Source organism: Ascaphus truei, chromosome 5, assembly GCF_040206685.1.
Source record: "Ascaphus truei isolate aAscTru1 chromosome 5, aAscTru1.hap1, whole genome shotgun sequence".
NCBI lineage: Eukaryota > Metazoa > Chordata > Amphibia > Anura > Ascaphidae > Ascaphus > Ascaphus truei.
In genome coordinates, this window is record NC_134487.1 from 425,004 (window position 1) to 441,342 (window position 16,339).

General features: G+C 41.9%; 1 protein-coding gene across 5 annotated transcripts in view; it reads left to right on the forward strand.

Annotated features, from left to right (window-relative positions):
• LOC142494775 (uncharacterized) overlaps positions 1–16,339 on the forward strand; it is a 98,650-nt gene that overhangs the window by 35,034 nt on the left and 47,277 nt on the right. For all 5 annotated transcript variants that reach the window (XM_075599219.1, XM_075599216.1, XM_075599215.1 and 2 more), the window contains exon 3: positions 2,267–3,019. In XM_075599219.1, coding sequence (XP_075455334.1) covers positions 2,267–3,019 — 753 coding nt within the window. The remainder of the gene's footprint in view (positions 1–2,266; positions 3,020–16,339) is intronic.

Genomic DNA, 16,339 nt, shown 5'->3' on the forward strand with positions numbered 1-16,339 from the left:
AGGTTTAGTCGCTCATCCACAACGCAGAATCCAATATAGCGCTTTCCTAGTAATATCCTTGGATGTATTCTATATGGACCCACAGACTTTTCCATTTTAGTTTTTGAACGTTCCAAAGACCTTCTCCTCTCCAATATGCTGAGCGTATTAGGGTTAGGGTTAGGGTTAACCCTAATATGCTGAGCGTATTAGGGTTAGGGTTAACCCTAATATGCTGAGCGTATACCTCCTTTACATTTGTATTCCTTGATTATAACGGTGGACTCTGGCCCTGTCCCAGTGTGCAGGAGTCTAGAGCTGTGTTAGATTGAATATGTTTTACTTTAATATTATGTATGCCGATATGAGAACACTGTGACTTGTAGGCACCCGCGTATTAGGGTTAGGGTTACTTTAATAGTATGTATGCCGATATAAGAACACTGTGACTTGTAGGCACCCACACTGTGATGCTGAGCTCTTTATCAAAGTTAGAATGAGGTCAGGAGTGTCACGGGAGACCAGGGTTATTAACACCTTTTCCTACCGGGATCATCTGATTGAACAAGACACAGCAGTAAAATAAATTGTAATTTATTCCAGCATTTGACATACACACAAAGTAACACAATTTACACTGTTAACACACTTACTAGGAACGGGGCAAACAAATAAAATCTTACTTTAAACGAAATTGTCACAAACGACCTCTGCAGGAGCCCTTTCCAATGAAACGTGAGGTACTCGCGAAAGTCCTGGAACGCAATTTGGCATGCAGTCCCAGCCGCAACTGCTACATCCTCAAAAAGCAGAAAATTTTCGGAGTCAAAATCCCAAGCTGGCTCGCGTCTATTCTTCACAGAGCCGCTGAGGGTTTGGCGCTTGGAATCTGAGGTCCTGATTGGCTGCAAGGTTCCTTATAGGTTTTATAGTCCCATTCAGAAACAACTACAACCATTCAGCGCGTGGGAATTCTCCTGCCAGCCAATCCCCGATTTGCCGGTATTCTAAAGCCGGGTGGGCACCGATTTGGATTCTGATAAGGGGCATGCGCCAACCTTGCACCTCTGCCTCTTAGCATATCGATTGCACCTGCTGTCCAGGCTCCTCAGAGTCTGGGGATGGGCAAATGGTTGCCGGGATAGCCCTTTGTTAGCCCAGGATGGAGGTACTCAGTATAACTGTAGTACTCCTCCTGTTTTAACACCTTGGCATCCCTGAGGCTTTCAACTCTGGGTCTCGAGTAGACCCAGTGGCGCCAAGCTTGGTAGCCATCTGGTCTCTCGGAACCATAGACTTGGAATCCCACAGTCACAGATATACATGGTTATAAGCATTTACCTTTATTAAATCAAAACCTTTAACAAAATCCTTTCTGCTTATGGGTCTCTGTGTTCTACTGGTACAAATCTTCTGGTCCGGTGTCAGGGATAGAATAAAATATGTGATTCCTATTTTTATCAGCCTTATCCCTGGCACACTACATAACCCTGACGGTACGGACCTACACAATAAAAACCCTTGCAGCTTTTAAACCTAGCTGGAGCACCCCCTGAACCCCTATATCAGGTTCATGGTGCCTTTACTTTTCCAGCCTGTGCTGAAGCAGGGAACCCTGGCTGTGAGTCGCAAGAACGTTTCCAGGGTAGGATTTGGCCGGAGCATTGGGCTTCAATGTGCTCGAAAATCTTATTTGATTCCCGGGTACATCTCTGGGGTGTCTCATAACTCGGGAACTCCACTACATAGCAGCAATCTGATTAAAGATTCTCTGCAAAATCCCACCCTTAAATTCACAGCCTCGCAAGCTCCGCTGCCCAGCACCCCTGGAAAGGCAAAACACAGAAAATATTGAATTGTCGCATAATTACTACCCAGTCTCAGTGATACCTATACAACAGGTTTCTCATCTCCTCACTCATTAAAAAAATCAAATCATGGGGCAGACTGGTTATTAGAGACTGCAATATAACCCAACGTTTTTTCACAATAACCATATCTCCTTAATCAAGGATGTAATAAATGTCATTCCCAATGTATTTGGTAGATTTGCATAGTATTGTAATAGGTTTTTAGCAGTAGTTATTGCCCATCAAAAGTGAATCTTCATCAAACAAGATTCTACTAGTGCCATCTCATAGTGTCATGTTGCAGTTGGTAGCACAGATTCTGGTACCCTCACTACTTCCGCTACACTTACATGTTATGATTTCCTTTATTCTATCCCAGATTTTAGCATTTTAGACCCATTTTGACGCAACTGACACTGTTTTCTTTTCCTTTCCAGCAGAGGCCACTTCCTCCGTTGACAATTCAGATGAACGATTCTACAAGCATTGCAGCTCCCTGGATGGGGGAGAAGACTATAATATTTCTAAACCTTTCAATAGAAAAACTAATTATGGGAAACTAGGCAAGAGCAACATGAGAAAAGGAAATCGTGCAGGGGGCACTGAGCCCTTCACACTGGGTGAAAGAGAAAGCATTGATTGTGCAGTGGGCTCTTCCAATGAAGCTGATCAAACTGACAGGAGAATTCATAGCGGAGAGAAGCGCTATCTGTGCATTGACTGTGGGAAAAGTTTCACTCGCAAATCATCCCTCATTGTACATCAGAGAATCCACACAGGGGAGAAACTCTACATGTGCACAGAGTGTGGGAGGAGGTTTGGTCTCAAGTCCTCTCTCGTCAGACACCTGAGAACTCACACTCCAAAGACTTTGAACATTTGTCCTGACTGTGGGAAATGCTTCACTCGCTATTCCAGCCTTTTCCAGCACCAGAAAATTCACAGAAGAGAGAAGCCCTATAAATGTTCTCAGTGTGAAAAAAGCTTCTCTCGGAGATCACAACTTGTAGTTCACCAGAAAAGCCACACAGGAGAGAAGATGTATGAGAGTGGGGAGAGCATCAGTGACCGGGCCAAACTCAATAGCCATCACAGAAGCCACAGTACCGAGAAGCCCCATGTGTGTCTGGAATGTGGAAAAAGCTTCAGAGAACGCAGCTCACTAATGAGACATCAGAGAATACACACAGGTGAGAATCCTAATACATGCACTGAGTGTTGTGAGAGGTCTGGTGTAAGGGGAAAAGCATGTCTGACATCAGAGGACTCGCACAGGAAAGAAACACGTATTCACTTATAATTGCATGAGTACTCAAATCGTAAAAAGCTTTCTATACCCCAAAATTAAATATTGCAACCCTACCCCAGCATCCAGTGCTCTCCATAAATTCTAACCAACATTATTTTCCTTTGACAATGATAGATCAACTCAATGTTAATCCAAAGGGTACCTCATACAGTGTGCAGGGAGAAGCTGTATAACAGATCAGAAAGATTCTTTAACGAAGGAAATTCCTGAAACCATTAGCACGTGAGCAATTAACACAATTACAGAAATGGTTATAATGGTTAAACAGGGACTTTTTAATGTTCTGTACCAAGAATGCATCACTTTGGTCACTTTTTCTTTTAATCTATGAAGAAATAATAGCACAATCTCGTATTTGTACTTTTTTTCTTTTCTCAGTGGCACAATATATTTTCTTCCCCACATTTCCCTATCTTTAGATTATGAATGGCTGCTGTAAGTCTTGTAGGATGTGACACACAATTCAGAGTCTGCATTCAGGAGACATTGTGGTTCTAAACAATTCCTTCACATCACAACCCTAGGACAATTCTGCTCTTAATGTGTAGACCAATATTTCCTAAATTTCTCCTGATCCAGACCAATCAATGTCCTATTCATAATCAAATGAATACACTGCCACTCACCTGTGTTTATAAATGCATTGGTTATTCCTTAAATTGGCTTGGCTGCGGGAGAGCAAAGGAAAATAATGCGCTAATATATTAACTTCTGTGTTTTATAGTGAATTTCTAAGTGAACTATACTTAGAAATTAGAATTTTGCAGCAGCTTAGGTGAAAAGGGGATTTTGTCTGAGCTGGCCGGATATCTGGCCCATTTGCCTGGACATTTGCTAATATGGGGATACTTGCATTACCCCTCCCCACTTAACACCTTAGTCGGCTGAAGCCTTTTAACTCCGGATTTTTTCAGACATTTTGGCTCTGAGCCAGAAGGGTGTCTTAGAAGTCCGGGCTAAATATGCATTGCTTACCTCGCAGGAATTTCCTGCTATGCATTTCTAAAGTACAGTGATTACAAATTCAGGGTTTCCTATGTTCCGGCCGTCTGAATGAAAATCCCCTTATGCCTATACTGTTGGAACAATTAAAATAGGGGGACTTTCATTCATCAATTTTTATATAACTTTATAAAAATTGCATTATAAACTTTTCCATGATTTTACCCAACCAGCGCTCACAGCACTAGGAGCGTTCTAGCAGAAGTTAGCTACACGCCGCTTGCTATGCTGGGAACTGCTGAGTTTTAAACCAATTTTTCCTTTGCGCGGTTTACAGTGAAACACTGGTACGGTTATACATTACATTTAGAAATGACATTATTCTCGCCACCTTATACCTGGTGGGAGAAACACAGACATTTTTTATTAAAATCACAGTGTTGCTGCCATTACTAGGTTGCAGAGCTGGCAATCTACAATTCCCCAATATGGCTCAGGGGCACCCAGCTGGGCATAATACCTTTATTATTGGCCTGGGTACCCCTTCACCGTCACACAAAACACAGATATAAAATGACATTATTTTAATACATCATTAAAAAGCATGCTATAGAAATAACTAAAAAAACAGAAATTATTAAATACTGGATTTATAAAAACAAATGGAATCTCTACATACTCTCCTTGCTGAAGCTGTTTCTATGTCTATAAATAGCAACAGTAGAATACTTGCTGAAAAAAAAAGAGCAGAATTTATTTATTTATTTATAAAATATTTTACCAGGAAGTAATACATTGAGAGTTACCTCTCGTTTTCAAGTATGTCCTGGGCACAGAGTTAAGACAAATAATACATGGTTACAAATACAGTTACATAAATGAACAGGGTATACATTATATACAAGACATTGCATGCACAGTTAAAGAGAATAAATATTATGGGCGTATGAAAAAGTTACAGTCCAGATTAAAATGTGAGTCAGCCTTAGATTTGAAAGAATTTAAACTGAAAAAGCAGTTATATTCAAGTTTACAAATGAACATATATATTGACTCTTGATGATCCAATGAAAAATGTATACTTAATAGAACCTAGTGAAAGAGAGAAAAAATCCAAGAATGCCAAAAAAATTGAAAGTATAGTTTCCAAAAAGTGCTAAAAATGATCAAATTGCAAAAATGTACAAAAACGCACAGATGTGCAGTTATGTGGGGCCAGATTACATACTTAACTTAGTAGTATAGATAAATTTAAAATATATAAATACATACAAAACATTTTTAAAAATCGGGGACAGAGATATCGTAAAATCATTGAAACATCATGTGAGAGAGGCATTCAAATCAAAGTCAACATTTAGTCCTAGAGGCCTCAAAGTTTTTAGTTTGTATAGCCAAATGCTCTCTTTTGGGGAAATAGATTTTACTCTATTTCCCCCCGCCACTGACTTGGAACAAAGTCTATTCCAATAAATTTGAGACCTCCTGGATCTGATGCATGATGTTGTTTAAAATGTAAAGAAACGTTATGTGACTCTAAGCCCTTTTTTATATTTCTCACATGTTTTAAATTTCCTTGTTGTGCGGCCTACATTTTGTAGGCCACATGGACACTGTAACAGGGACTTATCCCTGTTAAAGAAACTTGCCTCTAATCCAGCAGTGTGCTGATTAATTGCATACCAGCAATTAACCAACTCCCCCTGGCTGATTAGAGCTCTCTCAGAAATAACCTGTTCTAAGACAGGAAGGAGGATATTTCTGAGCTCACAATTGGAGCTGACCTAGGAAGGACAAACCAAGGATTCCCTAGTCCACAACTGGGCTGACCTGAGGAACAAACAGATGTCTTGAGCTGCAAAGAGACTGCAGGCTGACAACAAGACAAAGGGGACAAGATTTCTAAACCTTGATCCTAATATTGCTATAGCACACAAGGAGAGCAGAGAGGACTTCCCCTACAGCTACAAGATACAGATAAGACTTTCTTATGGGACTGTTATATATTGGTATATATAGTTGGGCTGGTAATTAGCTTAGCTAACCACCCAGTTAGAGAGGGCTGGACTACATGTGTAGATATTCTCCAAAGTGGAGTAGGTTTTCTTTTGCTTAATTTGAATGTTTTTGTTGTGTTAAAGGGACAGGCGCAATAAAGCCTCATTTAAGTTTCACTTTAAACGGTCTCCATTGCGTACCTCTGCACACGTCTCTTACAGACACTCTAAAAGATACACTACAAAATCAGAATTAAAGTTGATTAAAGTTGAAAGTTTAAAAACCTCCCCAGTTTGTTTAGAAATTAAGTTTTTGTATTTGTTGATGCCAAATTTACAGGCCACACATTCTATACAGGTATAAAATCCTTTGGGGTTACTCTCCAACCATTCTCCCTTTTTGATTATTCATATTGGAGGTCCCTTGTTTCCTTCTCAGGGCATTTGGGGCCAATTTATCCTTCAGATTTGGGGCCTTTGTGAAAACGATCTGAGGTTTATCAGGCAGAAATCCTTTGAGAATCTGGTCCTGTTTCAAAATCGGCCAATATTTTTCAATAATTCTCCTGATCTTTGGCGACTCGTGTGTGTATGTATGTATGTGTGTGTATGTGTGTGTGTATATATATATATATATATATATACACACATCCACACCGGGGGAAGGACCAGCACAGATAACATTCCAATAGACACTGTCGTTCAGTATACCTTTTGCTTGCTTCATTCATTGTTACATCGCCGGAAGAAGAGATCAGTGTATCTCGAAAGCTCACACAAATAAAAGCATGTCGTTAGCCACAGAACGGTATCATCTATTTATTTTTTGATTATATATATATATATATATATATATTTAAAACCAGAGACAGAACATAAAACACAGACAGAGCTCAGTGCACATCCAGTGAAACTCATACACGGTACAGTGCCTAAATATATATGTATAAATATCTATTAAATAAAATGGTCTTATAGTTTAACATTTTTGGCCAAAATTGTTGTAAGCCCCTGAGCCACTGCACGTTGTGGTTATTTTGGGGGTTCAATAGGAGCTTGTTAGGTGTCCAGTATGTTTTACAATTCTTGTTCAGCTAGTCTTAGCTGATTGGAGGGTGGCAACCTCCTACCTAATTGAAGCTTACCCCCTCCCACATTTAAATGGTTAAAAGCTCACTCCATAGCATCTCCCACTCTCAGGGGAACTTGCTTGCTTGCCGGATGGTTGTGGCAAATCTAATACAGAGTGCTTTTCCTGGTAATGTACAGGTTATTAAAAGCTTCAATCAGACTTAGAACTTTGCAACTAATATTGACAGATTTATTATAAATCATTCTTCCTGGTATTGCACAGGTTATTAAGAATTTATATTAGGGTTAGGGACCCCTGGAAATGTGGTCTGCCGTGCAGTGGCTCAGGGGCTTACAACAATTTTGGCCAAAAATGTTAAACTATAAGACCATTTAATTTAATAGATATTTATACATATATATTTAGGCACTGTACTGTGTATGAGTTTCACTGGATGTGCACTGAGCTCTGTCTGTGTTTTATGTTCTGTCTCTGGTTTTAAATATGTATTGCCATGCTCAGTAGCACTCCTCTGTGACACTCATATGCTTATATGTTGTGGTTATTTTGGGGGTTCAATAGGAGCTGGTTGGTGTCCAGTATATATATATATATATACACACAGTGGTCAACAAATCACCAAAAAAATCTACTCGCCGAACAAAAAAATCTACTCGCCACCTAGTACCACACGTGTGCTGCTTGGGCCAATAGGAGCTCGCCACGATGTTAAAGCCACTCGCCCGGGGTGTGCAAATTATAGGTTTGTCGAATACTGTATATATATATATAATGTGTGTGTGTGTACTCTGATTTTGGGAGTGGGAGTCAATTCCCGGGTTTTTTTCTAAACATTTATGTATTTTGGGAATTAAATAAAAAATGGGTAACTTAGGAAACTTATTAAAAAGATAATTAAACTCAAAATCTTTTAAAATGCCCAAATCCTTTCCTTCTAGGAGAATGGTTTCTAATTTTTTTCTTAAATGCAAAAGTGGGGTTATTACGGAAGACTTGGTAGGTCTTAGTGTCCCCCGAGATCCTCTGTGCTTCCTGTAGATAGTAATGTGCACTCATAATTACTGTACCCCCACCTTTTGTTGGCCTGTTTTATAACTATCTCCTTATTGGATTGTAACTGCTTGAGTGCTAAATTCACTTTTACCGTTAAATTGAATTTAGTTTTAATTTTTTGTTTGTTATTTTCTTCAAGCATCTTTTCAAAATAATTTATCATCATCTGATTAAATGTTTCCACATAGTTCCCCTTACAATGTTAGGGAAAAACTGTGGATTTGGGTTTAAGGTTAGAATGTGTGTACCTGTCTTGATCAACAATTGTTTATCTCTTATCTCTTGAGAAAAGTCCACATTTTGTTTATGAAAGTAACGCTTTAACGTCAATTTTGGGAGAAACATACTTGCATCCACAAAAAGTTTAAATGCATCAGGTCCCAATGAGGGAAATGTAGACCCCTATTGAGTACTGCAATCTGATCTGTCGATAAAATAGTGTCACTCAAATGGAAAATACCTGTGGGCGCATTTCTTTTCTCTTGTGTGCCTCCCACTTCCTCCTCTTGGGCCTCTCTGCTGTCTCTCTTTCGTCTCAGTGGGGATGCTACCTGTGACAACTCTCTTCCAGGTGAAAACCGGTTCTTGTGGAACCACTTTTCCTTCAAATTTTCCTCACAGGAATTTAGTGTCTGGTATCTATGGTATCTCTTGCCCCTAAAAAAGAAGAATCGGATTCCTTCCAACCCAAATCACATTTCTTATTTTGCCCATGATAGTGTGGTTTGGTATTGTCAAATTTAGGGCCTGCAGAATCATTTTTTACATGCCACCCTTGTTGAAACACCGAATCTGATTTTGGAGAGTAACTGAAATATTTAAAATGGTGTTTCTTAAAATTTCTTTCATGCTCCCTATTTTTTCTTCCATGTCTGTAATTCTGTTTATCCATATCTATAATTGTGTGGGTGGTCATATTCTGGCCTCCCTCTATAATAGTTATCTTGTTTATGATATGGATGAAACACCTTATCCCTGTTTTCAGGATGATTCATATTAAAATGAATTCTTCTTGGTTTAAAACTTTCTCTAGATTCCTGATTTCCTACATTGTCACATCTAGGATGATCATAGTTTGTGTGTCTTTCTTTTTGTTCCTTTTATGTTTTGCATCAAGTAAATGTTAATGCACTATTGTGCTGGCATTTGTGTTTTCTTCATATTAGGTTAACCAGGAGCCTACAGCCCAGAGGATTCGGTCCCATGGAGCAGCAGTAGATGTGTAATCAGTGTTTATATTTTTTTATCACTGGGTTATCTGCACATTATATTGCACTATTTATCAATATCGCGCCATGAACACCAGTATGTTTAGTTCAGTAGTTAATGTGGTTTAGGGAAACCACAGGTGTTTAGGCAGCATTTGATTTTACATTTTTAGTTGTTTCATCAATTTATCTGTTGCGCTTTTTGTTTTTCACAAGATTCTTATTAATCTTGGGTCTGCTCATGATAGTTTTAGGCTGCGCTTATAGTGCCAGCGACAGCATCGTCGCATCAAAACAAATGCGTGCGCTTATAGTAAGCGCTGCGCGAACACTTGGTCGCGGTTGCTGGAAGTCATCTCAATTTGATTTTACCAGCGACCGCAGCCTGACGTCACTGTCGCTGGCACTATAAGCGCAGCCTGACGTCACTGTCGCTGGCACTATAAGCGCAGCCTGACGTCACCGTCGCCGGCACTATAAGCGTAGCCTTAAGGAGGCTGTCAGGAAGGGGCCAGTAAATCCGAATTCGTTCAGGGTTTTATTTAGGAAAGACCAGCTAATTCTATCACATGTAAAAAGTGAAAAAAAGCACTAATAGGTGTAGAAAATCGTGTATATATTATGTATCTGTGACGGGGGAGGGGTGCCAAGCGAGTAATAAAGGGGTCACCCCCATTAGGCACCCCCTTCCACCCTCTGGGAAGTGAGGGGTTAACCCGAGCTGTACTTACAATACATATGTTCCCCTGCTTCACAACCAAAAGGTACGTCCCTTGGTTATCCTATTCCCACATTTAGAGGGAATTAATGTATTTTTATTCCCCTGCCTCATGGCAAACTGTTTTATTTGCTAGATGTGTATATTGGTACAATTATTGGAGTTTGTACCTTTGCAGTGTATGCAGCAACCACCTACACTGGGATCCAGGCGGAAGGGAAAAGGTTAATGTTAATTTTGTGTTTATGGCCCTTTGTCCCTTTTCCCGCCTTTGCAGGCTCAATTTTGCAGTCTCTCCATAGGTCGCCATTACAGCCCCATGTAACCGTATGGAGATTTGGGCTCGTTATCATAGAAGACATGCAGGTGGCGCCCAAGAGGAGGAGCGGCGGTTTCCCATTGAAAGTCAATGGAGCCATTCATTTCAATGGAGATTCCTCGAGGTCGACCTCCAGGAACGGGTTGGCAGCCATCCAAACCGCAGACTGCAATAGCAGATACATTATCTGAAGAGAGCTTTGATCACTCCCCGGTCAAGGTCAGGTTCAATTGGCGTTGGAAACTTAGGTTCTTGGGCACCCAGGAATCAAATTTGTTTGCCCCTAGACCCTAGGAACCCCCTCACACGACCCCAAACAGGTCCCAGAGTTAATGACCCCGGTAAAGGGTCGTGCTCGTTATAAGGGTCGCACCATAGACTCTAATGGCGGAGGTAAAAGCCGCGAGTAAAAACGGCTAAGTCAGAGTGAGCAGACACCTGGAACCCATAACTCCGGTTCTGTTCAACCTAGAGGGCTGAGATTCGGCCACCATGTAGTCCTAGTTCCGGCAGGATTGCATGGCAAATACCGACCCTCTCGGGGCAACAGAACGGAGTCAGGGTAATTGCAAAGTTTGGGTTTCTGCCATTGACTTGCATGGCAGAAAAAAGCCTCGTGTTCCAGAAGTGCTTTTAAACTTTAATTGTGTAACTCCGGTCCGGTGTGTCGCAGTGAGATGAAACTTGGCCACCATGGAGAGTCCCCTCCGGCATGAGGGTCTGGCAAGTTTCGGCCCGCTCGGCCCAGCCGAACTGACTATTTTAATATATAAAACAGTGCACACAGCGTGATGACGCGATGTCGCAAGGTACGTCCCTGACGCGTTTCGTCGCAACAAATGCAACTTTATCAAAGGGAATGTCCCTTTGATAAAGTTGCATTTGTTGCGACGAAACGCGCCGGACGTACCTTGCGTCATCACGCTGTGAGCACTCTTTACGGCCGGAGAGTGCAGGATGTAATATCGAGGCCTGCTCTGATACCACATTATATGGAGGACTTTAACGCTGTCGGGTGCCCTGTTCCAGTTGGTGTTGGACTGCATACCTGTCATCAGATGTTACCTGCCTCGGTGGTGATTATATATCACATATTGCCTTAATTTCACTTATATATTGTGAGTGTTTTTAATCCCCCCACCATTCCCTCCCCATATTAAATGTTACAGTGTTACACTATGGGGCATGCACTCTCTGTTTTTTTGTTCATATATATATATAATAAATAAATAAATGTATTGTGTTTCAAAGCGGGGATAAAAGCCCGCAAAAGTCACTGGCACTGCTTAATGTTAATGCTTAGGAGGCTCAACCACTCTAGTTGTATACATTAGGGCGGAGAAACGCAGGGCTTGAGTGGTCTGTAAGTGCTGTAATTCACACTTACAGACAAAGGATTTCCTGACCAGATACCAGGCTGGTAGACTTTAAGGCGCCCTGACTTTTGTGTCGGGCTAAAGAAATGAGACCCCAAGGGCCAGAGGTGCGCATGTGCCAACTAGCTGGGGGGCATGATCTAACAATGTTCTCACGTTAGCTGGCAAGGAGGGATTGGGTGCAGATAATTGTCCTCCAATGACTTGCACTCAATGACAGTGTATAGGACTGAAACCACATATAAACCAGTGTAAACCCTATACCCATTGTCTTCGTGATGTCTTCATTTGTATCCTGTATTGCTGAATGAATTGCCAATCCTGTACCTGATTGCTTCATTGTCCAAACCCTAAGTAAGTGCTATATTTTGTCTGTTATTTGTACCATCATGTGTGTTCACCTATCTAAGGAATAAACTATATTTATTATATCTAAGTCATGTTCAATTCAACCCAGATATTTTATCTATATTATAACCTATCACTAGCTACCGTGACAGGCTTATAATAAACTGGTGGCAGCGGCGGGATTGAATTGAACCTGTATTACAGTTTACTACGGGATTCTGTAATACAGTTGGAACTCGGGTGAATTGCGAGTTCCTAAGGCTAATAATATTGAACACACGGTTGTACAACATATAACACGAGATATGACACCACCTCACTTTTCCCCTACTTGTGAGAAGCATTGCCTCCGGAGCGCAAGTGCCGGCCATCCGTCTGACTGGAGCCGGGCACCGAGACCGGAGGAATGTATCAAGACCGAGCGGGAACCTGCAGCCGGTAGAGCTGAAAGGGAGGCGGTGATCGGAGAACATGAAACCCGGCCGGCTGAGCTTAGATCCACAGCTGCAGCCGCTGTAACCACCAATCCGCCCGGAGAGCAGGGAATGGACCCAGCTCTGGGATGGCAGAGACTTGCGAAGGGAGCGGGTGATCTCCGAGACCACGGGAGTCTTGCAGCAGGAGGGGTATCGGCCGTTGCGGCGGCCAGTCCGTTTTCCCTGGAAGAGCTAGCACTGATGTCTGCGTGGGGAGAGACGTGGTCCCAGGCGGAGCGGAACGAGCTCCCTGAGCACCCCCTCCCTGAGCACAGCGCTCGAGCAACTCCGCTCTGGACTCATCCTCTTGCGGGAGGTAGTCCACGGCGGCGGAGAAGCTCCGGAACGAGCCCGATGCTCTAACAACTCCGCCTTGGATTCAGCAGCCTCTTGCGGGAGGTAATCCACCGGCGGCGGAGGAGTTCCGGCAGAAGCGGTGTTGTTATCACTGCAACAAAGCGGGCCACATCAAAGCCCAATGCCCAGACCGTGCGCGGTCATCTACATTGTATTATGTGCTATGCATTTTATACATTGGATTGTTTGTATTTCAAGCAACTTGGCACACCACAATATTCTGAGGAAAAACTGCAAGCTGTGCAGCGCTATTCAGAATACAATTGATAAATATCAATATTGACACCCTAATAACAATAAAATGTGATATAAATATTTTGGGCTGCCATCTAAAAAATCACTAACTACCCAAAGTGAGTGATATAACAGACATAAAAAACAAAACATCTTACCCCTGAAGAAGCGGATCAATCCGCGAAACGCGTAGGGTTACGTCACACACCCTGCGTCTCGGCGTTCTGCGCGTGCACCAACATACCCTCTCTGATCGAGTAAATCTTTGGCACCAGACACCAGCACCAGCCCCCTCCGACGGCGGATTCTCTCGCGAGAGGCATAGCAGTGCGCTGGAGATTGAGAGCAGTAGAGGTCTAAAGGCTACCAAACCAACTCCCCAGTAGAAGGTGGTCCTTTCCGCACACCCAGCGGGTCTGGGTAGGAGAGGGAGAGGGCACACGGGTAGCAGAGGAGCAGCCCTTCAGCGCTATTTCAATGTGCTTGACCTACTTGCAGCTTTTTCATGTGCTTAGCAACGGCTGGTTCCAGTTATCTGCATCCTTGGAACTCTTTGGGACTATTTCAGCATCCAATCATTATCACACGGTTGTATCTGTGCACAATCACTGTAGGGTTAACGATTATTGTTAATCCATTTACATTTATTATTTCATTTAGAGTTAAGGACACCACAATATTCTAATTCATTTCCTTGCGCCTAAGTGTTCCCCCTATTCCTACTAATTCCATCACATGCTTTTTCAGCATCTAGGCTGAGGATGTGTTTTGATTTTTTTTTTTTTTTTTACATTCACATAGATTGTTGATGATTTTCCTGGTGTTATCTGGGGCCTGTCTATCCCTGATGAAACCTACCTGATCGAAATCCATCAGTCTATGCAGAATAGAGTTAAAGCGATTGGCCAGAATTTTGCTACAATCTTTTAGGTCCAAGTTGAGAAGTGATATTGGCCTGTAACTTTCACATTGCTTGGGGTCTTTCCCTTCTTTAGGGATAACAGTGATCAATGCTTTGGACATCTGGGTGGTAATCTTCCCTAGCTCCTGTTAATCTTAGGAGTGATTTTCTTTTTAGGAGTGATTTTCTTTTTAGGAGTGATTTTGTGGATTTGTTCTAATTGTTTGATTTTGTTTTGTAGATCTAGAATGGTTTGCAGTTTTTGCTTTTTTTTTAATGGGAGACAAGGGATATAAAATAACCTCTAATAGAGGCTTTGTGGGCTTCCCAAAGGGAGGAGGTAGAGACAGTGCTGGTATTAAGCATGAAATCATAATTAAGATTGGAGTTAATTTTCTTAACTTCTGGGCAATTGAGTAGTAAATAATTTCGTTTTCAAAAAGTTGGGAAAGCGCACTTCTTTGAGAGAGTGGTCCATTTGGCTTGGGGCATGGTCAGACCAGGTAATTGGACCAATGTCGGAGACCAAAATGAAAGGGACCATAACTGGGCTAACTAAAAAATAGTAAATTCTGGAGTACGTGTCAAGGGGGAGGGGAGTCAAACAAATAGTCCCTTTGTCTTTGGTGTTGTGCCCTTCATACTGTATGTTAGTCAAAGGGAATCCTTTGATAAGATCTTTGAGTTTTTTAGATAAATGTAAGGTTTTGAGGACTTGGGCTGGACCAGGGTGTGATGATTTGTCTATATCACAGTTAAGGACTGTATTAAAGTCTCCTCCAAGAATCACTGATTCGGGGTTCTTAATTGGACAGTTGGGAAAAAATTGTTTGTTGTTTATCATTTGGGGCATATGCTAAATGCTACATTTGCTAAAGTGAGGTCTTCGCCACCAGGGAACTTGTAATTATAATGTTTCTGCCATCTTTATCTAATTTAACTTTATCGACCAGGAATGGAATGTCTCTTTTTTTTTTACTTTGTTTTTTGTTTTTTTACTTTATTATTTTATTAATAATTTTTTTTTTTGGGGGGGGGGGGGATACAAAAAAAGAAGACAGGGAGGGGCGGTTATGGGGAAAAAGAATACAGGCATACCCCGCTTTAAGTACACTCACTTTAAGTACACTCGCGAGTAAGTACATATCGCCCAATAGGCAAACGGCAGCTCACACATGCGCCTGTCAGCACGTCCTGAACAGCAATACCGGTACCCTACCTGTACCGAAGTTGTGCGCAAGCGGGGAGACTATAGAGCCTGTTACAAATGCGTTATTTATATCAGTTATGCACATATATGATGATTGCAGTACAGTACATGCATCGATAAGTGGAAAAAGGTAGTGCTTCGCTTTAAGTACATTTTCGCTTTACATACATGCTCCGGTCCCATTGCGTACGTTAATGCGGGGTATGCCTGTAGATACGCCAGCTTTCTTGGCTGGTCCTGAAGCAAAAAAACTTTTAGGGAAATGTTTGCTAAATATCGCCGGGGATCACTCTTTCCAAAGTGAGTTTTTTGGAGAAATATTATGTCGCCTCGCGACCGCTTTCAGTTCAGAAAGACCGATACAGAGTTTTCGGTTTGTGTTGAGACCCTTTTTCATTTATCTAAATAATTTCAATAATGAGGATGATTGGGCACTAATTTTACAGTTCAAGGGGTTCGGATCTTTTAAGGATTCCTTTTGGGATGTAATGTTGTAGCCCTGCCTGATTATGGCTTAAGTCTGTGTTGTTGATCTCTCCCTGGAAGGGGGGAAATGGGGGCAAAATAAGTGGGATGTGGAATGAGGGAGGAAGGGGAGACCACTGAGGGTGACCTAACAATAAATTAACTAATTAACACTGACTGCATAGGGAATCGGCAGTCAGAAGGAATGGCTAATTCCATGGGGGGCATGGCGGTCCGGAACAGGGGTGAAGCTACTGGTGGCTAGTCCGGGACCCGGCCACTTCAGTTAGTGGTCCATGCCGTTTCAGACCTATAAAGGGCATAATAAAAAATGTAGGATCAGTAAACTAATAGTTAACCATCACTCCCTATCCCCTCCCTGTTTTTAACCATTTAAACAATAGAAACAAACAGACTGGCAATTTTTTTTACCGGATAGCTTTCCCACACCCCAAGCCCCCCTCTCCTACCCACATTTTTACTCCCCAGATAGCCCAGATCCCT